The 26279-nt window shown below is 35.6% G+C and overlaps 2 protein-coding genes across 2 annotated transcripts in view; one reads left to right on the top strand and one right to left on the bottom strand.

The window, feature by feature from the left end:
• Positions 1-4137: 4137 nt before the first annotated feature.
• Positions 4138-9505, top strand: LOC113323127 (protein STRUBBELIG-RECEPTOR FAMILY 2-like). The gene is made up of 17 exons (XM_026571395.1): positions 4138-4325; positions 4538-4670; positions 4994-5126; positions 5298-5369; positions 5470-5535; positions 5613-5684; positions 5762-5833; positions 5995-6066; positions 6161-6226; positions 6327-6392; positions 6512-6843; positions 7299-7561; positions 7660-7925; positions 8026-8173; positions 8266-8405; positions 8510-8666; positions 9000-9505. Exons 2-17 carry the CDS (start codon positions 4568-4570, stop codon positions 9243-9245), a joined length of 2274 nt encoding a protein of 757 aa, XP_026427180.1. The 5' UTR covers positions 4138-4325; positions 4538-4567; the 3' UTR covers positions 9246-9505.
• A 16438-nt stretch (positions 9506-25943) lies between these two features.
• LOC113324349 (insulin-degrading enzyme-like 1, peroxisomal) overlaps positions 25944-26279 on the bottom strand; it is a gene marked incomplete at its 5' end in the record, with an annotated part of 36625 nt that continues 36289 nt past the window's right edge. The window contains one exon of the mRNA XM_026572665.1: positions 25944-25996. The remainder of the gene's footprint in view (positions 25997-26279) is intronic.

Raw genomic sequence — 26279 nt, 5'->3', positions numbered from 1 at the left:
ACAATTTGTGAGACCTGCATCTATAGTACTAAAATTCTTTAAAAAACGTCCATAGAAAGATGCCAATCCATGAAAGCTTCTTACATTCCTAATACATGTAAGTGTACGCCGTTATTTATTTTCTTTTACCTTTGAATTATCAACTGTAATACCAGAGTCAAATACTATGTATCCTAAGAAAGTGACTTTGTTTGAAATAAAATTACACCTTTTCAAATTCACATATAGCAAATTATCAGCAAGCACTTCGAACACTTGAGAAAGATGTACAAGATGTTCTTCTTTAGTGCGACTATAAATTAGAATGTCATCAAAATAAACAATAATAACCAAGGAAAGGTTTTAAAACACGATTCATGAGTCGCATGAAAGTGCTAGGTGCATTAGATAAACCAAACGACATTAAAATCCATTCATATAAATATTCACGTGCTTTAAAAGTTATTTTCCATTCATCTCATTATCTAATACGAATCTTATGATAACCACTGTACATACCAAGTTTAGTAAATACCTTTGAACCAACAAGCATATTAATCATATAACCAAATCTTGGAATTGGGAACCTGTATGAAATTATGATTCTACTTAAGGCTCGACAGTGAACACACATTCTTCACCCCCTATATTTCTTATCAACTAAAAAGGCTGGGCTTGCACAAGGGCTTTTGCTTACCCGAATCAGACATTTTGCTAATAAATCATCTATTTGACCTTGAATTTTTTTATGTTATATTGTACTCAAACAATAGTGAGCATGATTTCGAAAAGAAGCTCTTTGAATAAATTTAATTTAATATTGAAGATCATGTAAAGGAGGTAATGAATCAGGTAACTCATTAGGAAATAAAACATCATATTGGTCAAATAGAGGTTGTACCTGTTTAGGAATGTTTACCAAAGTTTTAAACACTTCATGATTATTTGATGTATGAGAATGCAATAATCTGACTATGGTAGCTATCAATACACCAGTCTTCCCTTTACTGTGCAATTTGAAAATGGCGGTAGACTTAGAAGGGCACAAAATTTCTTTTTACTATTCTTGCAGAAGGTGTATGTGTTCTCAAAAAAATTGTGAAAAACATGCATATCATATTGCCACGTTCTACCAAGAAGAAGATGTGTAGCAGTCATGTTTATCACATCATACATAACTGAGTCCTCTTATCTAGGAAAAGAAAACTTGACTAGACATTGATGAGTAATTTCTTGAGAAGAAAAACTATTAACTCATCTAGCTGAATAAGGATAAGGATGTGGTGTAACTTGTATGCCTAATTTTTGAACTACATTAGCAACGATATAATTATCCATGTTACCACTATTCATGATCATATCACATACTTTCCCTCCAGTTAAACACTTCGTCTTGAAAATACTACTTCTCTGAGAATAAGAAGGTTGAGAAAGTACTAGAGGACGAATCATTCACCGTAAACCTCATGTATTTCTTGATATTCTTCATTATTCCCATCTTACTTTGATTTCTTCAAGTCATGTGAAATCTTATCAACCAAATCATTGGATTTATTGTTAGAAGTTGTCGATGTTTTAGGAAGGTTCCAGAATTTTCTAGAACCATCTAGGTGTTTCCTTATTTTGGTATAGCTAGAGGTTTCCTGTTTTAGTTAAACTCAAGGATTCCATTCTTAGCTATGTTTAGATTTCCTAGTATAACTCATATACTTGGAAGACAAGTTTGTAACCTATATAAATAGGTGTACAAGTCCTAAGGAAATATACACAACACAATTTAGAGAAGAATTCTCATAACTAGAGAATTTTAGGGTTTAGAGCGTTTTGTTCTAGGGAATTATTTTGGTGTTTGTGAACAACAATCTGCTAGTCATAGTTGGGGTTTAATTCTCTGTAATTCGTTATAATAATAAGAGTTGATCGTAGTCGTTTGTGGACGTAGGAACATTGTCGAACCACGTTAAATCTTGTGTCTTTATTGTTTCGTTTAGTGCATCTTATTCTGTTTTTTCTTTAGTTCTACGTGATCCAAAGAACTAGTGTTTTGTGAGGTTAATTCTAAGGTTTTAATCCTAACATTCATGTGTATCATGTTGACCTTCACAAACTGAAATTTCGACATTCAGAAGAAGTATGTCCAGGTTGTTGGCATTTGTTGCATTTATCACCTTTAAATTTAACATAACGGTTATGAGATTTGGGTTAGGGAGGAAAACATGATTGTTTTTACTGGAAAAACGAGAATTAAAATTGTAGGTTGGTTGAGAATAAAAGGTTTGTGGTTGTAGCATAGTTTGAGCCTCAACATGACTAGGAAGAATATGAGAGTTATTCTTTGGAATGATGACCGTGATTTAGTAAAAGTGGGTGTTTGATGTTGTTTGCGAAAAGAATTATAAAAATTCATCTCCATGATAAGAACTGTTGTTATAATTAGTGACTGAAGCACAAGGTTTGTAATTACCTTTAAAACGACTACCTTGTCTAGTTTGTAAGCTCTTGGAGAACGAATAACACAATGTTCTAGTTTGAGAGCTTGTTGAACAACCTTCACTATAGTGTAAACAGATTGAGTCATGCTAGAAGCTGATTCCAATTCCTCCCAGTATCATATAGACAATTGTTCTTTTCATTCTAGATTGTTCACCAAATGGTAAAAGGAAGCAGCCCCCAAAGCTTATGCTTCATCTTCTTACCCGTCTTGTTTTGTCGTTCCCATAAAGTTGCCTTAAGAATCTTCCAAAGTCACTTCAAAACTATTGATTTTTTTGGAGAGCTTTTAACTATCAGCTGCATGATTATATTAAAAGCAATAAAAATTCTAAATAGATACACACAAACAAAACAAAATAACGAAATAACTGCGTTAAAAACCCGCTTTCACATCATTGCAAAAGCGATAATTTGGTGCTTCAGTGGAGTCAATGTAGGATTGTTTCGAAAGCAATCATTCGGTTACTACGAGCATCTCCAATGCTAGAGGTGCAGGTGATCCTATGTGGAGGTCTAAATATCACATTTTCTATGAAGATCATTCACATATGGACAAAGCAAATAAAGTTAATACCTTTCAACCAAAAAAATCATCTCCAATCCTCAAGGTTTTATCTAACAATTTTCAAATTAATATAGAGACAAATTGATGATGTGGACTTTGACCCAAGGTCATGGAGAAGGTCTTATTTAGACTTTCTCTTCCACCCCATATAATTATGTCACAATTTCCAAGGACCTTAACCCTTGTATTGGAGATGGAATTTTGGTAGATAAAAATCTTAAATCTTAGGTGACATGGTTTTTCATGACCTCCACCCCTTGCATTGGATATGCTCTACACAAGAGTTCAAAATGTACGAACACGAACGCAATTGTAAGTTGGAATCTTATTGAATTTGGCTTTGAGGACAACTCGGTCACATAATTCAAATATAATTCATTCCTTTCAAACCATTGAAATTTCCATTTTTTTTCTTCTAATGGTGGGTTTGTTTACAGAATTCAAGATTTCTAAGATTTATAATCCCATGGGATTATAAATTATGGGATTTCATGTAAATCCTTCGTGTGTTTGGTAACACATTTAAAATTATGAGTATTCATAGAATTATTATTTTTTTAAAGTCCATATATTTTTTGCTATTACCCTCGGAATGTTAAAATTGTATATATGCGAGATTTAAAGTTAAAAAAAGTGGGTCCATAAATTCTTTGATAAGTTTCCCAGCAAATCTTAGGGGAAGGGGTCGGACTTCATATGGAGGATTTGGTGGAAAACAAATTCCCATGAGAAACATGATTCCAGGAATTTAGGCAACCAAACATACCGAAGGAAATTTAATTCCACCAAATTCCATGGACCCACAAATCCCACCTTTAAAATTCTACGTCCAAACCCACCATAAGTTTTCCTCTTAGATATATCCGATAAAAACGGAACTTTCTGGAACCCTGTATTCTCGCAATTAATTCGATGTCAACCGTTGGATTGGAATCCTCTGCTTGGACTTCCACGTGGCGGATTTTCACTGAGAAGTAGTGCACATTCGGATATTACAGCTGTTATAGTGGAAAGCTAACCGTTTTGGGTAATGGAGCGCAGAGCATTACTAATTCTGTTACACTACCACTCACCTTTATAAACTCTTCTCTCAACTCTCACTCTTTCTTAACCCTACTCTCTGAACCGACATTGCATCTCACCATCTCCGTCTCTCTCTCTTTCTTTCTCTCCCTCTCCCAACTCTCGAGGTGAAACCCTAGATTGTAAGTTTCTTTAGTTGAAGAAGTTTCTCGTGTACGACTGGTTTCTTGAAGAACTTCAAGTCTGGTTCAATTAGAAAACTCAGGTACGAATTTACAAGAAATCTTTTATGTAATTTTTGGGTGTTTTTGATTCGTTTTTATCTTTCTTGGTTGCATTTTCTCTGGATTCTCAGTTACTGCTTTAAAGATTCTTAGTTACCACTTCAATTTTGTGTGTAATTCTAGGTCTCCGTTTGATTCTTCAAGTATTTGTAATTAACGGATTGCATTCTTGTTTTCTTGTTTGTTCTTGCAGTTTCTTGAATTACTGCCTCTGTAATTCTGAATGTTGAAGATGGCTAAACGTTATCTGTGGGTTTTACTTGCTACAATTCTCTTCTCGACAATTCTGATACTTCAAGCTTCTGCATTAACTGATCCATCTCACGGTAATTGATACTTTCATCTCCTATTTTCGTTTTATACTCTTCAATCTTTCATGCCTTTTTCAGATGTTTCTTTGTGATGAATTTTTTTGGAGGGGAAGATTCCTTTTCTTGTATGATGGTCAAAAAACAAGGTTCATGTAGCAATTTTTGGTTCATTAGTTTTCTTGGTGAAATTTGTGAGGAACATACAGTTTATATGCTTATAGTTGCTTAGAATTCATAGTGGAAGATTGGTTTGGGGTCTAACATAGCTTTAGCCAAAAACTGGCCCTATAATTTTGTTGAAGAAACTCACTGTTTTTAACTGCTTTTACAATTTTCAGTCACCATTCTCCAAGATCTGTATAAATCACTGAACCAACCACCACAGTTGAATGGATGGAAACTGAATGGAGGGGATCCCTGTGAGGAGTCATGGAAAGGGATCTCATGCTCTGGATCCTCCGTTATGTTCATGTAATGCTAACAACTCTTTCATTTTAATTGTATGCCCTTTCATAGCTTTTGGTATCTTTTTTTTTGTTTGAAACTAACATTTTCCTGGCTCTTTCATTTTAATTGTATGCCCCTGTAGCTTTTGGTATCTTTTTGGTTGAAAATAACATTTTCCTGGCTACTTTCAAGCAGTAAAATAAATGGACTAGAGCTAAATGGGAGTCTAGGAGGGAATCTCTTCAGCCTCTTTAATTTGAAGCAGTTGTGAGTAGTTTTCATAGAATATAAAATGATAGCTGTCTTTGAGTTATATTAACCTCCATGTAAGCTTACATATTTCTTTTATCTGGGTTTTTTCCTACAGGGATGTTAGCTTCAATCACATAGAGGGAGAAATTCCTTCATCTTTACCTCCAAATGCCACACATATGTAAGACTTTTTACCTCTCATTTCTTGCATATCCATCTTTTCTTCATAGTTGACTCATCTGTTTACTAAAATCGCAGAGACTTGTCGTTCAACAATTTCAATCAGAATATTCCTTTCTCCCTGACGTCAATGAAATATCTGCGGCATTTGTAAGTTGTTGACCTATCATTGCTTCAACATTTAAGTTTACCCATATGACAGTCCTAAATGCTGTTTCTGTGTGCAGGAATCTATCTCACAATTCCTTATCGGGGCCAGTAGGCAATGTGTTTATGGGTCTTCCGAATCTAAAACAAATGTACAGTCTCTTAACCTTGTCATTTTGGTGCTTATATGAAACTGAACAAAAGACCTGTGTGTGTGGTCCTAAATTTGTAGTGTTCTTTCTACAACAACATATTTGAGCTTAAGCTTAGTGATATACCCTTGACCCAAATTTTCACTGTGCTGTAATTACAGGGATCTATCATATAACAACTTCACTGGAGATCTCCCAAGCTCCTATGGAAGTTTGACGAATCTTACTGGATTGTAAGTAGCAAATAATCAAACTTAATTTAATTCACTTTTTTTTCAGATTGTCTTCGTTTTCCACTCTTATAAGAGAGTTCTTGTATGCTTGCAGATTCCTACAGAATAACCAATTCACAGGATCAGTAGTCTTTCTAGCTTATCTCCCACTCACTGATCTGTACGTGACAAGTTGCTATTACTTAATCTTTTACCTCTTCTTAAGCATTTTCTTTTCTTATAGCAATTTTAATTTAAAATTTTCATCTGTTGAATTTCAGCGACATTCGAAATAATCACTTCAGTGGTGTTATTCCTAAGCAATTTGAAAATATACCGAATTTATGGTAAGATTTATGAATTTTAAATTCTATTTCTTTTTGTGTGTCTTTTAGTACTCTAGAAAACAACATAGCATAGCTATATACAAACTTAGTATGTACTCAGTGCCCTTTATTTTTACCAGGATTAGCGAAAATGCATTCCAAATAGGAGCTGACTACCCTCCATGGAGCTTCCCAACTGACACTATCCCAACTGATCAGAATGTCGAGAACTTCCCAAAAGCTCAGTCAAATGCCATTGAGAACTATCCTGCTCCCAGAGAAGGTAAACAGAAGCAAAAAAAATTGACTCCTGGAGCAATAGCGTTTACAGTCGGTGGAGTAGCTCTAGTGGCAACCTGCGCAGCAGCCCTCCTTGCAATCCAAATCAAAAGGTCTCAGCTTCGCAAGCTTGAAAACTTGGAGAACAACCATAACGGATATCATACCCCAGTCAGTACAGCCACGGTAATAGGTGGGGTCTTACTTTCAGCTTTTATTCTTATGCATTTTTAATATTTTATACTTTCCTTGTCTACAACCCATGCATAATATAAATGAGTACAACTAGAAGTATATATAGATACACGAATAGAATGACGTGCACTATTCCTTAGAAAATCTTCAGTGTGTTTGACCTTGTCTCTGGATTTTCTAAGTTCATTATTCTTGTCTTGCTTGTCGTTAATCGTTTTTAGCTAGTCTTGTGATGGCTTGTACTATGCAACAAATAAAAAATATTAAATTTAGTGGTAATAGGATGGCCAATCTCTCTTTGATATCCAATAACTGTTGCTAGGCATAGTTGAGGATTTTGGAAACTCACCCTCACCCTGACCAGCAGGGAAGTTGGTTCACTTCACTGAGTTACCTTCTGCATTCCACTTCATCTATACTCGCTTAGTCTCTTCTTTATGCACTTCTATCCAGAATCTTCGTTTGCTGAATCAGAAGAGCACCTAAGCTTGATGATGGTTGCATCTCCTCCTGTTCCCCGTCTAAGGCGTGCGGCATCTGTTCATTTTAACCAGACAGAAGATTTTAACAGAAGAAGACAAAGCAGAAATCAACTAGTTGCGAAAACGTACACTTTGTCAGAGCTACAGTTGGCTGCAAACAGCTTCTGCAAAGATAATCTTCTTGGAGAGGGCTCCGTTGGTTCTGTCTACAAGGCCCAGTTCACTGATGGCCAGGTAAATTTTACAGATTTATAATATTTAGGATAAGGTGATACTCACAGGTTCTTATGGATTTACACAAATGATGAGACATCATTGCTGGTTTTCCACAGATTTTTGCTGCAAGGGTTGTTGATACAGTAGCATTATCTCTTCACGAGGAGGAACATTTCTTCAATATTATTCAGAATGTTGCCCGTCTTAGACACCCAAATATTGTAACACTCACTGGCTATTGTATTGAAAACGGGAAACATATTCTTGTTTATGAGTACGTCAAAAATTGGTCACTTGAGAATGAGCTTCACTACAATGACCAACATCGGCTTCCATGGCATGTTCGCTTGAATATTGCACTTGGTATTGCCCGTGCCCTGGAGTAAGTATTCCCTTCAGCTTGCTTGTTTCGATAAAGTAGTCTTTCCTCAAGTATTATGTTGTAGGTTTTGATGGTTTTTCCTTTGATGTGCTGGAACCAGTTACTTACACTCTACAAGTTCCCCTCCTGTTGCTCACAACAACTTGAAGGCTGCAAATGTCTTGCTTGATGATGAATTCATGCCTCGTCTATGTGACTCTGGTCTGGCTGTTTTAAAGCCCTTTACTGGCGATAATACTAAGCTTAAGGCAAGTACCTAATTTTTAGAAAATCCAAGTTTTCATACTTATTATTATGATAGATATGGCATTGATCAAGAATGTGTTTGCATCAAATATAGGCCTCTGAACTGGCAATTAGTTACTTGGGCTATAGTACTCCAGACAACGGTCCAGGGAGGGTGGATAACCCGAAGGGTGACATCTTTGCCTTTGGGGTGATTCTTTTGGAACTTCTGACCGGAAGGAAACCTTTTGACAGGTGAGGCCCAAGAACTTACTCCTTTCTTTTCTTCCTCTTTACATTTCCTTCTCGCCTTCTGTGGCATGACTGTGGGGTGTTTTGCTGTGTTTGTTATGATGTAGTACAAGAACAAAAAGGGAACAATATCTGGTGAGATGGGCATCGTATCGTATGCACAAGTATGAAGATTTGGTAGAGATGGTTGATTCCAGAATTGTCTGTGACTTGTCTTCTAAGGTTCTCTCTCAGTTTGCTGATATAGTCACTCTCTGTATTCAGGTACAGTTTATCAATTCCCGCAGATTTTTATACATAAACGTTAACATGAACATGATCTATAAGAGGAACTTCTTTGTGCTTTTTGTACATTCTAGAAGATATAAAACATCGTGCGAGAGCTTCCTTCTGTTTTTACTCTGATAAGAATTCGATTTGCTGAGAAAAATGACCCTGACCCTCCCAATTTATGATTCCATTGAGCTCCTCATGTCAATAATCTACGAGTCTTAGATGTCAGCTATGGTTTCTTTTCTGTTAATATATTCCTTTCTTGCTTGTATTTGGATGTCTTCTGTATGCGTGGTAATGACTGTGGCAACTTAAACATCACAGCCAGAAGCAGGGTTCAGGGCCACAATGTCAGAGATTGTAGAGAGTTTAGTTTGTTTGGTTGTAAGGAACTCGGATGATGCAGAGAGTGTTATTGCAGGAGGTGGTATTGGTAGCGTTAGTGGTAGTGTCGCTGGTGGTTATGATGGCGGTGGAGTGGATGACTATGCACTACCAGAGATATCCTACCACACCACTTACACGGGCTTCCTTTCTTCCCCTGTACCTAGCTATGTTTCCGCAGTTTGAGCTTTGGAAGTATCTAAATTGGGTGGAGGTTTAAAGTTTGTTTACTGTTGTGTCACATGCTACACCATTTTCTGTAGTTTAATTCATTCATCCATTACTTACTTTTTACGGTGCCTGTAAAACTTATATAATTCAACAATTTTGTTGAGTTATTTCATATGCAATCACTCTCTGATGATGCAACTGTATGAACCAACAAGTATCCAGTTTGTATATCTGTTGTTGATAATATGATCAAAAGATACAGGGTTATGTCTGTCCATCTATTTCTCCTTCTCTTAAAGTTTAGTTGGCACCATGTTCTCTGGCTTTTTCTATATGAAGTAATTCTCTTTTGATTTTCAACCTGACACGAAAAATGATCAGATAAGTGGAAATCCCAGAACTGGGATAATGAACCTCAGTTTGTAGTGGGTAAAATAAATGCGCAACTTAATGATAATTGTTTGGGGAAAGCCACTTTCTATAGGGAAAGTTGGTCTTGACTTACTTGACTGCGGAAAAACTGAACTTTCCCCTGTTGTATATTAAACTCACAAGTCGATGAGAATCATCAACCAATTTTTTCCACATGATTTTGTTATAGAATGTTGCCCTAATTCGAGATATTGATATTGATATCTTTAAGAAACTTAATATAGGAGCTCCACATTCCAATAGAAGGGATTCACGTAGATTCCTTTGATGCAATAGAAAATATCTTAGTTGCACTCCATCTAAAATAAAAATCTAAAAACTAAAATTAAAATCTAATTCTAATTGAAAAATCAGCTTTTCTTCTTCTTTTTCTTCTATACTTCCTCTCCTTCATCAACCGTGAATTCTTTCATTTCATCATCTTGGATTAATCCGTGATTCAAAAATTTTATAACCGTCAATTGGAATCTCTATAACCACAACCAACTAACAAGACATTATGATATTGGAATATTATGATTAGATTAGTTGAAATAGGAAAAAAAAAATTAGGGTTACAGATTCATTTACGGTTAGGTATTCTTAATTTCCTAACCGTAAATTTGTGATATGCAGTTATTACGGTTAGAAAACCGTAAATTTTAAAGAAAAAAAGTTGTACGTTTTTACGGTTGGGTTCGACTCCTGATCATAAGAAGTCTTGAATTAAAAGAAATTCAGAAATTATTATATTTTTTTAATTAATTTTCTGAAATATTTTATATATCAATTTTTTTTAATAGCAGGCAAGCGAGCAACAAGCTGCGCCGCAAGCCCTTTTTGAATTGTAAAGCTTATCCTTTTAAAAACAAACTCTCTCGAACCGGGGGTCATGACATTACTGTGCATGAATTTCTGGACTCTTTTGAGGAGTCCAACCGCATTAGGAGCCAAGAAACCAAAAGTATCAAAAGCAAAGGGGATAAAAGCGTGTCCATTATCGATACATGCTTTCTCATGCTTTGCTATCTTACCTAAGGCAACCCTCAGCGCTGCTTGGCCAACTGTAAAGGTACCATGTCCAATGCCTGCTAACGGAGAAACCCCCGCGAGGTCAACACATGCGTGTTTGCCATTAGCCCATCCAAAAATAAGTACGTCTGTTGGCCTGAGTGTGGATCTTCCCTCCAGTGGGTTTGTCAAAAAGTTGACAGCCGCTTCTTTCTTTGCTGAAATACCGGCTCGCCATAACACATCATATAAGGTATCTCTCACATGATCATGTCTATACTTAAAACCAAGATCTACCTTACAATGGACTGCATGTTCCCCATATGTGTCTAAGCATCCCGTGAACCAAGCAGGGTAGCGTGAATCAGAAGGGTATAAAGGGATCATTAACCTGTACTTAAGGATGGATCGGTACTCCACGGGTGACATCTTCTGTCCAAGGCCCTCAATTAGAATAGCTAGAAGGAAGTCTTGGGCATGCGCTGCTCGTAAGCAACTAAAGACAGCTTTCTGCCTGTCTGATAACTCGTAATCTCGATCCATGTCTTTAACCACTTTACCAAAAAGAGCACTCGCCAGGTTACTTTGTGCTTTAAGGGGGGCGGTGTCCTTACTAGTGAAGCTGCTAAAGTCATACTCAGGAAGAGTTGCCTGTAATTCCTCTAAAGCCTTATGAAAATTGTCATCCATGCCTTCCACTCCACCATCCCTCAATATGTGATCTTGTAAACCCCCAGGACTGCATACGCGATGCAAGAAAGGCATAATATGACGCCTCTTTAGCAGTGTATAAGCCAAGGCCTCCATATCTAATAGGTAGGGTGGATAACCTCCATTCATTTAAATTTTTTTTTAACTAACCGTAAATATTTTATTTACCTAACTAAACACGTTTTACTTAAGGAAAGGTGCAAAATATTTTGGTTACCTTATTTCTTAGCATTGGGTCATAAGTTCATATTAAAAATAAAAGTCTTCCTGATTTAGGGGAATATACAACTAATGAAATTAATGTTTGTAATTACGATTGTTTATTTTTACCAAACATGGTCGTAAATAAACCGATGGTTAGTTTTTTTTATTACCCAACCGTAACTGGGTTTTCTCCAATTTGGGATTTTTTTAGAATTTTTCCCAATTACGGCTAGGATTTTATCCCCATTTAGCCGTAACTTTGTGTTTATGGGTAAAAGCGACTCACAGGTTTTCTGGTAAAAAAATGGTGGAGGAGGCAAGTGCTCGTTGAAGCAGGTGCTCGAAGTGATGAATCGTTTGAACCTTTAAACAAATGTATTGTACGGAGTACTTTGAGTTCGAGAGACTAATCTGTAATACCCTGGCCTAACCCGAGACAATGGTCGTTCCAGGTTCAATACGATCACAAGAGGAGGAGAAGGGTCGGTCTGTAGGGAGGAAAGCTGAGATTGTGTGGAAATCAATGGAGATTGATGTAGGTGATGTGATGTGTTGAACTGTTATGAAGAGAATTCTCTGTGTAGACGAAAGAAATCCTCTGAAGGTGTTTGATAACTTGACTGTTCATAGGCTCAGAAACCTATTTCCAGTAGCACATCAATCTACTATAAATGGTGACAGTTGAAGGTAGTGGAAGAATGGGGAAGTGAGAGATCTTGCAAGAACCATTTTCACTTTACACGCAAGGATGGGTTGATCGACCATCCATTATTCCATTTACTACTTAACTGTCATCACGACTTACTACAACTCTCATCGTGGATGTACCTCACATCGCACGTGTTGTAGGCCGCCAGACCAAAACCCTAGTGACATCCCCCATGTGACGTGAATTGATGTCTCCTGTGTGAGTTGTCAATCTTTGACCTAAGATTATGAGTCTTATGAACTGAACCGACGAAGTTCAATATTATGATGGATGGGGCATGGAATGTTGAAACAACAACATGCTCTGCAGACCATGCATGTTGAATTAGGTCATTGATGACTATGTCATATCATTATGCTAGTTGAAATAGTAATGTTATTCAAATGACTTAGTGATGGTTTTATGAGACTGCTGGATCGATCATAAACCATTATGTTGGTGCACTGAGCACTTGTGAAAATAATCATCACTGAATGATCATTGAAGGTCTTTCTCGATCCATCTATCATTAGTCAGTCGAATGACGATGAGAGATTATAATATTAAAATAATGGTTGGCAAGCGAACCAAATATTGGTTAATGAACCAATAAACTACTGATAGCTGGATAAATATTAAATTCTCAAATATTGATAGCTGAATCAATATGAGAAATACTGCAACTCGAATATTGATGCTTGAATCAATATGAGGAACATTTATGCAATTAAATATTGATAGTTGAATCAATATTGGCTGTGACCTATTGCTAGATGGATCAATTAGGGTATTTCCAGATGGAGCATTGATAATTAGAGCAAGTATTGCTAGTCAGAGCAAATACAGCTGGATCCATGAATATGAATAATTGGTCGTAAGACCAAATAAAATATTCATTAATTAATATTGACAGAATTATATTTAATTAATTAATAAATATATTGCTGAATCAATGTTAAAATATTGTGTTTGAACATGTTCAAAATTATGCTAGACAGAGCATTCAGTTCAAAACCCTAATTATGATCAATTGATCATCGTATGAGAGTCAATCAATGGATGATCAGAGAGGGACCCGTATCTACTAGTTGGACCGACCATGTAGTACTTTGGATGCTAGACTGAGCATTTACCAAACTCCTTTGCAGGGCAGTTGGTGAAAAGATGATTAATTGTTGTTTAATCATTCTTAAATTGTGCTTGACTGGGCAATAGGTAGTAGAACCTAGTCATGGATAGATGATGGACCGACCAAGATGTGTAAAATCGTCCTTTGATGTTCGTGGGACCATATGATGGTGAGTGGATCATCATTCCCAGTTGCAGGAAGGAGTTTGAACCAAATATATACTCTGGATGTCAAAAATCATCAAGAGAGGTGGGCCGGCTTCTGCAAGCCAAAGGGATGGCCATGACCGGTCATGGTGGTGTGCCCATGTCGCCAAGCTCTTTGCGGACCAATCATGAGAATTTTGGTATTTTCTGATGGTCCATAAAGCATTATTTCATCCTTGTATGAAGAATTTGAGTTTGTATGAAACTCTTAATAATGGTGGAAGGACCATTATTAAAAATATTAAAATAAAATTATTTTTAATATTTCATGATGGTAGAAAGACAAGTCATGGTGGTTGCGAGACCACTTGCTTTGCTAACCATATGATCCATGGAGAAAGATTTGAAAAGATATGGAAATAGGAAGTTTTAATAGAAAGAGGAAGTCTTTGAAAGAGGAAATCCTAATAATAATAAAATAATAAAAAAATAAAATGGAGGGGACCGGCCATGACGGGCGGCCATGATGACGGGTCATGGTGGCCGGTCCCGCCAAAATCCTTTTTTTAATATTATTTTATCAATTTTCTCTCTCCTCATTTTATTCTTTGATCAAACTTTCATTTCCTTGTTCTTCTATGTTTTTGGATGCTCCTTTGAGCATTATTATTAAAGGAATCTGTGCCTTTTGCTCGGGGCTTACTCGGTGTGCCCCAAATGCCCGAAAGGTAAATATCTATTACTTTCCATGAAATTCAACCGAGAAAAGCTTATTTACTCAAGCTCAAAATGATCCAAAGTGGAGATTTGTTCTTGTTAATGAACATACAACACTTGTTGAAGCTGGAACATGGACTATTGTTGTTCCATCCCCTGGTCAGAATCTGGTAGGTTGCAAATGGGTTTTTAAAGTTAAGTACAACCCAAATGTACTATAGAGAGACGTAAATACAGACTAATGTCTAAGAGTTATCATTAGCAAGAAGGTCTTGACTATATAGAGACGTTTAGTCATATTTCCAAACTAACAACAATCAGGTTGGTGTTATCTCTTCCAGTTCATTATGACTGGATTGTGAAGCAACTAGATATGAGCAATGCCTTTTTACATGGGGATTTGCAAGAATCTGTTTTCATGCAACAATCACTTGGTTTTGTTGATAAGTATAAACCAAATGATGTTTGTAAGCTTCATAAGTCCATTTATGGACTCAAGCAGGTTCCTAAAGTATGGTATGAGAAACTCATGGATGCTCTTCTTGCTATTGGTTTCACTCAATCACTTGCTAATACTACTCTCTTTAATCACACACAAAAATCTCATACAACCATTTCTCTAGTGTATGTTGATGATATCTTACTTACAGGTTCATCTCAAGATTCTTGTGACTATGTTATTGCTCAACTCTGTCTCTCTTTTCCACTTAAGGATCTTGGTCCCTTACATTACTTCTTGGGTATTCAAGTGAAGAAAAATTACTCTGCAATGCACTTGTCTCAGTCCAGGTATATTTTTGATCTTCTGAAAATATCTATTTAAGATATCTGAAGTGTACTTTGGGTTATGGTATTGTTCATGAAAAATGGTTAACCACTTTATCTTCCTTTTCTGACTCTGATTGGGCTAGAAATCCTGATGATAAACACGCTACAAGTGGGTTTTGCATCTTCTTTGGGACAAATCCAATCTCTTTGACCTCTAAGAAACAACTAAATTTTGATAGAAGTTCAACATAAACAGAATATATATAGATCCTTTTCTCATACAATAATGGAAGCTATTTGTGTTTGTTCTCTGCTCAAATACCTTGGAATATTTCTATCATCTTCTTCTTCCATTGGCGGTGATAACAAGGGTTTTTGGCATTGGCTTCTAATCCTGTTCTTCGCTCAAGAATAAAGCATGTGGTGACAAATTTTCACTTTATAAGAGAACTTATTTAGTCTAAAGTGTTGAAAGTCTATTATATCTCCACTGATCAACAAGTTGCTGATGTTTTCACTAAGGGTTTGAACACTTCAAGATTTGATCTTTTGCGCAACAAATTGAGGGGGGATGATAATTGTCAATCACATATTGTTGTGGCTTCTCTCAACCTAACATGATGTGCCTTCATAATTCTTTATAATAACAGTTTTATATAATAGTTAATCATTTCCGTTATTCGTTTTCCGTTCTCAGTACCAGTCGGCTTTACCGCCTGACTTTGTCGGTCTGCCATTTCATATTTTATAAGGGTTGTACTCTCTTTTGTGATTCAATTAATATTTCTGTTTCTTTCACTCACTAAAATTACAAAAACAATGATTAACATTCTGTTTTTTGTTATATCAAATACTCCCTCCGTCCTAAATTATTAGTCCGCTTTCACTTAGTCAAGATATTAAGGAGACCGGAGGAGTGTATAGAACTACCCCTATTAAATGCTATGTTATTACCAAAATTAAAAAGAGTTCATGGATTATAGAATATGTAAGAAAAATACATATTTGATAATTTTATTATTTATAGAAATGTTTAAATTGAAGATAAAAATAAAAATCTTTACGGATTGATTTGTTTCCTATTGAGATAGATATCATTTAAGAATTTAGATTGGTTATATTTAAAAATAATTTTTTAATTATAAAAAATTGTAGGGTATATGACAGATGAGAATAGAATAGCAGACAAAAATTTTAGTACAAAGGGAGTAATTGGTTATCGGTACATTAACAAAATTGAAAGGTAACTAGAAAATTTAATTCGTTTAGTCGCTAGGAAATTAACTTCCGTGGAAAGAAAAGGTCAAACCTAGGTCAGTCCAATAACAATGGTAAAGAATCTACCAAAATAAAAGTTATACTTAGAATACGTTCCGTCGTTGTGACAGTAAAAAATGAAATCCAAATTAAAATTTTCATTATATATAAAACTAAATTAATAGGAAAAATCTAAATCAAACCAAACGAAACAAATACCTCAGTTTCAAGTTAATCACTTTTTCACTTTAGACCTGACATGTTCTTGATCAAAATCGTTTCGACCTGACTTTTTCACCTTTTCATGTTCTCTTCAATGTCTATGCTTTATAAATTGAAATCGTTCGTAAACGTTTTCTTTTTTTCTTTTTAGTGAGAGTGAAAAAAATGAAATTTTATAATGATTTTTCTTATGCATCTTTTTACATATGAAGAGGTAATTTTGTCATTATGAAAATGTTTGAAGCCTTTATTATAGAAAGCTATTATTGGGGCGTCACATTCTAATAGAGGGGCTTCACTTGGATATTTAGTGACCAAAAATCTGGTTATGGGGTACTTTCGGTTCAACACCACTTGTATAAATTAACCTTCAATAAAAATTAAAACTTAAAAACAGAAAACCTAATATATTCTTCACACTTTCAACCCTTTTGACTCCTGCTCTTCTTCTTCTCCTCTTTCTCTTCCTCTTCTTCACATTAACTTTTAATTTGAACTCATTTCATCGTTTCGATTAATCGGCGATTCAAAAAACTGAACATCATTGGATTGAAATATCTATGAAAGATGAGGAAGAAGCAAATTTATTGCAGTGATGGTAATCAACATCTCAATCAACCACCTGACCAACAACTTCGTCCTCAACAACCGATTCAAGCAACTGAAGAGTCAAAATTTCAAACTCCTCAACAACAACCCATGGTGTATGTTAGTTATTAATCGACAAACCCATCTTTTTTTTCTCGTTTTGTGATTAAAATAGGTTAGATCGAATGAAATCAGAGTAAAATTAGGGTTTCAGTTGTATTTCTAAAAGTGTTACGGCTAGATTTGCTACTGGATTTTCGAACCGTAAGTATAGTTTATGAAGATATTACGGTTAGGTTTGGATGAATTCAAACCGTAAAATTTGATTTACATGTTGTATTACGACTAGTTTAATTGACTGAATTTGCAAACCGTAATTAGTTACTGTTTGGTTATCTATAGAATAATCTAACCGTAATTTTTCCTGTATCTTTTTAGAAAATTTCATATCTGATTACGGCTAGGAAAATGCATTATAGTTTTCCAACCGTACCTTGTTACTGCTGGGTTAAATTTTTTAGCGAATCGTAATTTTTTTACGGTCTGTTTCTTTATAGGCTAACCTAGACGTAAATGTTCCTGAACACTATTTTTTTTCTATTTGATTGACTTATGAATCCATCGCCGGTTCTATAAGTTCTATTTCTTGTAATTTGCAGGAATCCTGATATAGTAAAGGCTAAAAAGAAGAGAGGAAATGATTTAACGCCAAAAGATACTCCTACACCTCGCCATGAAATTCATTGTGTGGTAGATTATAGAGGTCTCCACAAGGATGCTAATAAGAAGAAGGATATGATTGAAGGAAGTATCTCAAGATGTCCTGAAGCACCTCAAGAGGAAGATAATGTTTTCCAATACATGGAAAATGATCTACAAATTCAAAGGGAACAATTTGAACTACCGGTGATATCGGAAGGTACACTTGTGATTAGGGATGCACCATATGAGGAAGAATCTGATGATGAAGAAGAGATTGAAGAAGAAGAAGAATTTGTTGTTCAAAGCAAAGGGAAAGAAGTTGTTGTTGCTTCGCTTGAAGCTACACCTCAATCTCAAGTAAAGGAAAAGAAGCCGAGGAAAAAACCTTCACCAAAAGGAAAGTATATTCCTAAAGGAATAGACATGTTTTTTCCTAAGAATAAGAATGGTAGACTTTGGGGTGAGGCGCCCGATCAATCTGCGGTCTTACATGGGCTGCTAAGGTTTGCAAAAGCAAGGTAATAATCTCAAAATTTCACTTATTTTGCATGATTTTGTTCAACTTGATATATTAATTATTTGGTATAATTTAATTTAACAAATTTGTTGTTTATATATTCTTTGTAGGATCGTGAACTTGCGATAAAGAAAATGAAACATCAAAAAGCTAAGCATTGGCCGTTAGGTGAAGAATGTAAAGCGGTTCGTGATCTTGTATTTGGATACAGGGTTAGGTAAGGGAATTCTTCACCATCAGCAACCAGACTTATGGTTGGATTTTGGAAAGTTCAAACCCAACATTAAATGTTCTTGTATACTCATTTTTTCCATGTCTAATGCATTCATATCATTTAATTTATGTTTGAGTGAATGGAGAAATTTGGCTCAATATTAGGTAGAATGAATGAAGAAGTCTTAAAAATTGAATTTATGTTTCTAATTTTCAAGTAAAACACAAAGTCATGATAGCTACTCAGGAAAATTTATGGTTGGTTAAGATGCATAAGCAACCAACCGTAACTCTGAAAAATAATCTCATCAGACCTGCGGTTTGGTCCCTGAGCACGTTAACCCAACTGTAAGTATGATGATACTCAATTTGCTCGATTTTCCATACTTACGGTTTGGTCGCTGAGCACACTAACCCATTCATAAGTCTCATGCTGCACAATTTTCTTGATTTCCCAGACTTACGGTTAGGTTTTTGATTTCTCGTATCTATCCGTAAGTACATTCTTTAGTAAGTTTTGTTGTTTTTTTTGTCCCTATTTGGTTTGAAAATAGAGCCGTTGGGACTTAGTACGACTTGATTTTCAAAAATAGAGCCATTACACATCTTGTTTTTATATATAAGTTGAACATATATGCCCACCCATCTTATTTAGACATTACATCTTCAACGTCAACCATCTCCACCTAAACTCTTACTATAATATGTAAAGAAATATACTAGATTAAGGCTCAACCTGGTTTTACTTTGGATCAAGATTTATGTCTTTGCCGCAACTATGTACTATGCTATCCAAAAAGAGGAGAAGAACGACGTCAAGGTGGTTATGTGAGTACAAGTTATTGGATAACAATTTATAAAAACTTTTGTTCTGAAACCGGTAACCCTTATAACCGTGATGGAATTAAGTTTTATTTTCGGTACGGAGATATAAGGAATCAAGTTAAAGAATTTATGTCATTAGTTCATATTATTGGTCAAATACGATTTAGAGGTGAAAGTGATTCTGAAGTTTTAGAGTGTACTATTCAGGAATGGAGAAGGTGGAAAATGTCAAATTTTCAATACTTACCTCATTTCAACATCCTGAAGGACTTCTATCTCACTCGTAAACCCGATTATTAGTCCTTTTTTAATGAAATTTATGTGTAATGTCATGTGGTTTAATGAGTTATAATATCTATGTACTGATTTGAATATTTTAATGGATTGTAATATGGGCTTAGTAGTGAAACAAGCTTTTAAGATCAACATTGTGATCCCATCTTTAATTACGGATGGGTTAGTACATGAAAAAACCCAACCGTAATGTGGTTTATCCCCAAAATATTGTTGAATTAAAAGTTGCGGCTAGGTTATTAGGGACACGAACCTAGCTGTAAGTGGTCTTCTGTTCCAAAATTTTATCAAGAAAAACCAATTCAACAAAATACTTCATTCATATTGCGATTTCTTCAAAATACATATTATATTGTCACATCTAGACATAATACCAAAATACATATGACCCTATTATCACTTCTAGACAAAAAAATTTATTCCCAGTGAGTCATTCAAAATATTTTCACCATCCTTCACGAACGTTTAGTCACCCTCATCATCGCTCATAAATACCAATGAGGCATTATTCCTCGACATTAGTAGTGCCTTCCATAATTCAAAACTTTCCTCGAATGTATTACACCAAGACTTGGACATTTCGTTACAATCAAATAATGGAGGTAATGGTTATCCTTCACTCAATTGGAGGCCTAATAAATGGTTTACATACACGTAATCAATCACCACTCTTCTTATTTTATCCAATTCTTCGTCAAATGGTATTCTTGTTGTTGCAAATGTGAAACTCAATGAATTTGAGATATAATGAACAACGCAATTGAATGCGTTAGCAATTAGTTGGACGTTTATTGGCATGGACATCCAATACTCACTTTTCAAATATCTATTGTCGTGTAACCGTCGTTCCCATGCGACAAACCTTTCGTTTAACACCGTCTCGGACTCGTCTCTTACAAATCTCATCATTGGTATGTAATAATCTCGGAAACCACGTAGTTCCAATAAACATTTTTGCCTTACATGTTCAATTTGGTCACAACCCCAATCTTTCGCGTCTTCAAATGGTCCAAGTTGATCCACAAAGATGTGGTAACGACAATTCCCATCTCCATGTACCTCTTTAATGGCCTTAACATACTCACGATTAAAGTCGGGGAAAAAAATAAGGTAATTTTCATAGATGATATATAAATTCCGGACATATCGACCTTCCTCATCTCTAGAGGGTGGTTTTTACGTTGCGTTTTGAATACGAACCGTCCCCTTCTTTTCACTTGACCGAAATATTCCAACCATCGGACTTCTTCCCAAATTTCTTGCTAATTGTGTAACACCGACTCCACCGCCAAGTCTTTTTCTTGTGATTCCTTGGGAGGGAACTTCGCAACCTTTACCTTTAACTCCCACATATTTTGTTCTGCATGCTTTGGAACCTTTTCCTTTAACTCCCCATCTTTTGTTCCACATTCTAACCTTTTACTTTAACTCCCACATCTTTTGTTCTGCATTCTTTGGAACCTTTTACTTTAACTACCCCATCTTTTGTTCCGCATTCTTTGAAACCATTTCCTTTAACAAATTTGTTTTTTTTCTAATTGTTTGGAACGAAATACCTTACCCTTTCCTTTAAAATCAACTTTGCCTGTTGAACTTTCTTGAGAGGGAGTCTCAAGATATTTTCCTTGTACGTTTCGATGACTTGGTTCTCCATTTTCTTGTACATTTCAGTGACTTGGTTCTCCTTTTTCCATTTGACCTCTTCTTCGTTTGTTTCTACCTTGAACATCCTCTTCCATCTCATCCTCCGCTTCATAGGATTTTTCAACAACTCAAAACCCGAAGGATCTATTTTCTTTGATTCTTCCAACAATTCCCTTGTTTTTTTTTTTCTTACACTCCTCTTTTATTTCATAGAAGGCCTCCCCTTTCTCTTCCTCTTGGGTGATCCCTTCATATCGTACCTAATTTGTGGGTTTACTAAGTTACTCAACCATATTTTCCCTTGCCCCCGTGTTAATGTATCATATTTCGCGGCTAGCGCTTTTCCAATGTCGGTATCGACAAATGTTCCTCCAAAATCTTGATATTGTTTCATGTAATGATATTTGTTGCCAAAAGGATCAACATATTGAATTGCAATAACTTTGTTATTGTAATTGGTTGTGACATGCGGACACGGGAGGCCCAAACTTGTCATGTTAGGAGAATTACATTCTCTTCCGTCAAAGTTACCCAACTCAAATTGTTGCACTTCTTTCATGATCATATCAATTGCACGATGCGACACTTTAAAAGTAATTCCCGTAAGCCAAGGTTTGTCTTTCCATTTAATGTGTTTACTAGATCGGCTTTTTTCAAAATGATCCTTAACTCTATCGATATCACGGAGGAAATAGTTGTGCATGGCTTGGAATACCGTAACAAATCCAGCATCACCACTATGAAGCTTCTTCTTCAACCGATTGGGAGACGATTCCACCGTACTTGTAGCTTGGTTTTCGAAGTGTTTATATTGGTTCGTGAATGCAGCTACGAACTTCTCTTTGTGCAGATCCAACCAATTGTCCACCAAATATTTCACCATACTTGGATAACTTCTCCAACTATCCAATAACGTACGAGATCGTTCTTCATAATCTTCCACGGTGAGAGAATATGACATGGCATCCCAATCCTCATGGAAACTAGCCCATCTTAGTTCCTCCAACTTGTCATCCTTCTTGAATTTTTTTTTTTTGGATTCTTCTTGTTGATCTACCGGTAGTTTCTTTATTCTTTTCATTTCACTTTTTTTGTTGGATGAATGATGGTCTTTTATGTGTTTATATTAGGTGAATCATCCAAAAAGGAGCTACAAAGTTCTAAAAAGAGCTAAGAAGAGACGTATAAGTATCCAAGTGCCCAAGTCCAACAGAAGTGGAAGAAGTGCGACGAAAAGGAGCAAAATGCTCAAAATCAAGAGACGGGACAAAGACCAAGATTAATTCATTCAAATTCAGGATTTCTTATCACCATATTGAAGATAATTGAAATAGGAAAATAATGCAAGAAGAATGAGGTCATTCCGAGTTCGGACGAAGAAGTTATGGCTAAAACAAGTTTATTATCGAATACCGAAGACAGGAAAAGTATGCAAACGGGTATGCATATTGTATTTCCCTGGATTCAACTGAAATTTAAGTATGCGAACGATTATGCATACTCTTGAAGGCCAGAAGTCCCGAACTATGTTCACGGTCTTTCTTTACTACTTTTCGGGTCGGCTTCCTTAACCGACTAGGATACTTGGAGACCAATCATTGTAGACCTATATAAATAGGTATTACACCTTCCAAAGAAAAATATCATCTCATATCACAAGCTAGGGTTTATTCTATATCAAAAACCTAGGGTTTACCCCTTTAGGGGGAAACCACCATTATTCATCTTTTTTGTAATATGAATAGCTAAATCCTTTGTTGATTAAGGATGAATTTAATGTTCTAAGCGTGAAGCTTTATTATTAATACAAATCTATTGAGAGTTTTAATCATCATCGTTTGTTTTCACTATATTTAGGGTTTATGATTGATTTCTAGATTTTTCAAGTGTACAATTGGATTAATCTTTTGATCATTCTATTGCTAGTACATGGTTGGGATATCCGTGTAATTGTTGAATAACCCTTACACAAGTAGAGAACGTGAGACCCCACAGAGGTATTATATGGAGGGATCGTGTGTGAAGATAACACTAGTAAGTGGACCTTGCGCTAAGAGTCTAACCGCTAGGATTAATCTAAGTTCACATAACTTAAAGCTTCTGATTGGGTTACACCTTGAGTGCGCTACTAATTGGTGGTTCGGTTGGATGGAACTTGATATGCGAGCGCTTCGGTATCCTGTTATATAAGGAACTTTGGGAATAACACTGCTCTAGCTGCTATTGTACGGTTGGTGATGAATGGTTATAACTTAAGATAGATAAGTATTCTAATCCTGTTAACGCTTGGTAACAACGAAGGATTCCTTAATCATCCCTTTCTTCTTATTGTCTTTATATTTATCTTACAACCAAAACCCCCTTTGTTATTTACTTTATTTTGATGATTCAAATAACATATCAATTACACAACTCTCTGTGGGAACGATCTCTTACTACCGCTATATTACTAGTTAATTAGTGGGAAATATATTTATTTGTTGCATTAACGACACGCAACATTCTAGTGCCCACACATAACTCTCTTCAAGCTCATCTTCTAAGAAGAAAAACACGACACTAAACGGAGAGTTGGTGGAAGTTGTCCAACAATGTTCAACACCGGTATCTCATACTTGTTGGTCTTGTACGTGCAATCCATTAAAAGTACTTGATTGGAGCACCGCGTCAATTTTATAAACTCGGGATGAGCCAATGTGAGATGCTTTACTTGTTTATCCTCATCTTCATCATGGAAAACCGAGTAATTATACTTCTCTCCCAAATGCCTTAATTGTTGCATTTGATTCCTATTTTCCCATTGTTGATTTTTCAATTTCGTTTTGGCGTTGTAGATGGTTGGAAAAGTAGAAACATTCAATGGGTTTATGCGCTTTATATGACCGAGTATATCAATGGGTTTCATACGGTTTCGGTCATGGAACTTACAGTATTTTTTTCTTCATCATTAAGTCGCGCAACATAAGGATGGGTTAGCAAAGTCTCTGGTATTAGGTGGTTATGACAACCGCATACAACTTTCTCCAAAAACCACACATCACTTTCCTTGTTGAATTTAAATTGAAGCTTGAACGGGCATTTAGTCTTCTTAGTGAAAGTAGTATTCTTCCTCTTCGTCTTTCCTTTATATTCGATACCCTTTTTCACATGACTTTTACTTTCTCCACTACACTCGCAGACCATTTGAAAGTGGCGGTCATTTGTTGGTACATTACAAACTATAACACGCATAATTAACTCGTCACGTTCTCTATCCCATTGCTTTGCCTCATCTTTCGTTTTCCATGTCTATATGGTCCAAAAACTCAAAGTTAGTCAAAAAAACATATTGATATGTTACAAATGATTGAGTAACATATCTTTCCATTAGTTTCAAAAAAAAAAAAAACCTACCAACTCATTCAAATATTGATTGGAAGAATCTTCGGTTAGAATTTCGTTTGCATCAGGTTGAGCAGGCATTGGTCTAGGTGGAAGCACGATCTATCAACCAAAATGTCACAACATTATTCCAAATGAAGAAGGAAAACTACACTTACGTCTAGGTTTTAAGAGCCACGAACTCAACCACAGGTAGGATTCCCAGCCGTAAAAATTGTATTTCCAAATCACATGATTATTTACGGTTGAAATATAAAAAACCGAACAGAACCGTAAGCCAAATTACGGCTTGGATTTATGTCAAACCCAATCGTAGAAGTGCAATAAATACCCATGCACATAATGTGTTACGGTTGGTTTCGGAATGCCATTTACCAACCGTAATACTTCTACAACTGGGTTTTGTCCTATTGAATACTAGTTACGGTTTGGAGTTCATCCAAACCTAACCGTAAATTGTGGTTACGGTTGGTAAAGAAGCTTAAACCCAACTGTAATCTGGTCCGTAAGGCGAAAAATATGATTTTTTTACATACTTTAGCTAATTTTGAGCGAAATTGAACTCATGAGAGATAGTTTAGAGGTATACTTGTTGATTTTCAACCATTGGTTCTTCACTTTATCGATTTATTTCTTCAATTGGTTGAGATTCACCATCACTTTGTGTTAAACCCTCTCTACCATCTAACAAAATCAGCCATCTCTTGGTCTCCAACATGAGGTATGTAAAACTTGTTTTCTCTATCATATAAAGATTCACCCACCTCGAATTGGTAACTGGTTTCATTCATTTTGGTTGAGTAAATCAAAATCTAGGTTTTGAAAGAAATTTCAAAAAAAGATAAAAATTCCTCTCTAGTTTTTCTTCCCACACAAACTTATTCCCAAAATTCACAAGTATATAACAAATTCATCATTAATTTAATCATTAGCTAATTAAATAAATTTAACATCAACTAAATAAGGGTTATTTAGTCATTATAAAATTATTTTAGATACGGGATTTTTGAAATTATTTATGAGTGACTTATTTTTGTCCTATTAGGTAAAACCTCTATTGGATTGTGACGCCCGAATAACAGCTTTTCATATAATAAAAGTTTTTCTAAGTATGAAATAATTAATAAAAGATACATTTTGTGGAGTTTTATAGACTTAAACCCATAATATATGGGGGTTTTCACTACAACTACATATACTAGTATGATACAAAGTATTGTTGCCCCAGAAATGTAATTTTCCAGCATCTGCTATCATTCCCAAAACCAGCAGGCTGAGACCATCTACCTTTATGTACGTCCACTGCCTCCCTTTAAAGAACCGTACAGAGGCTGTGACCTCCTGAAGCTGAAAATATCCTTGATTAACACAGATTGAGATTGGGAGGATATTTCTTTAGTAGACGCTTCATGTTTGGTTGAGTGCAATCCCCCATATACTTGTACCGATAGTGTCTTTTTTGCGGGTGCACCCACTTTAATGTATTCATTGAAGAAATCTATTAGATCTTGCTGCCGTAGGTTCTTCAAAGCTGCAATATGATTGATTAAAATTAGAAAACTTTTAGCATGCTAGCATATGAGTGGAACCTACATGTCAAAGGGAAGACCATTCTGTGTCC

The sequence above is a fragment of the Papaver somniferum genome, chromosome 11 (assembly GCF_003573695.1).
Source record: "Papaver somniferum cultivar HN1 chromosome 11, ASM357369v1, whole genome shotgun sequence".
Taxonomy (NCBI): domain Eukaryota; kingdom Viridiplantae; phylum Streptophyta; class Magnoliopsida; order Ranunculales; family Papaveraceae; genus Papaver; species Papaver somniferum.
The sequence above is the reverse complement of the archived record's forward strand: the minus strand, read 5'-3'. Positions and strand labels throughout refer to the sequence as shown.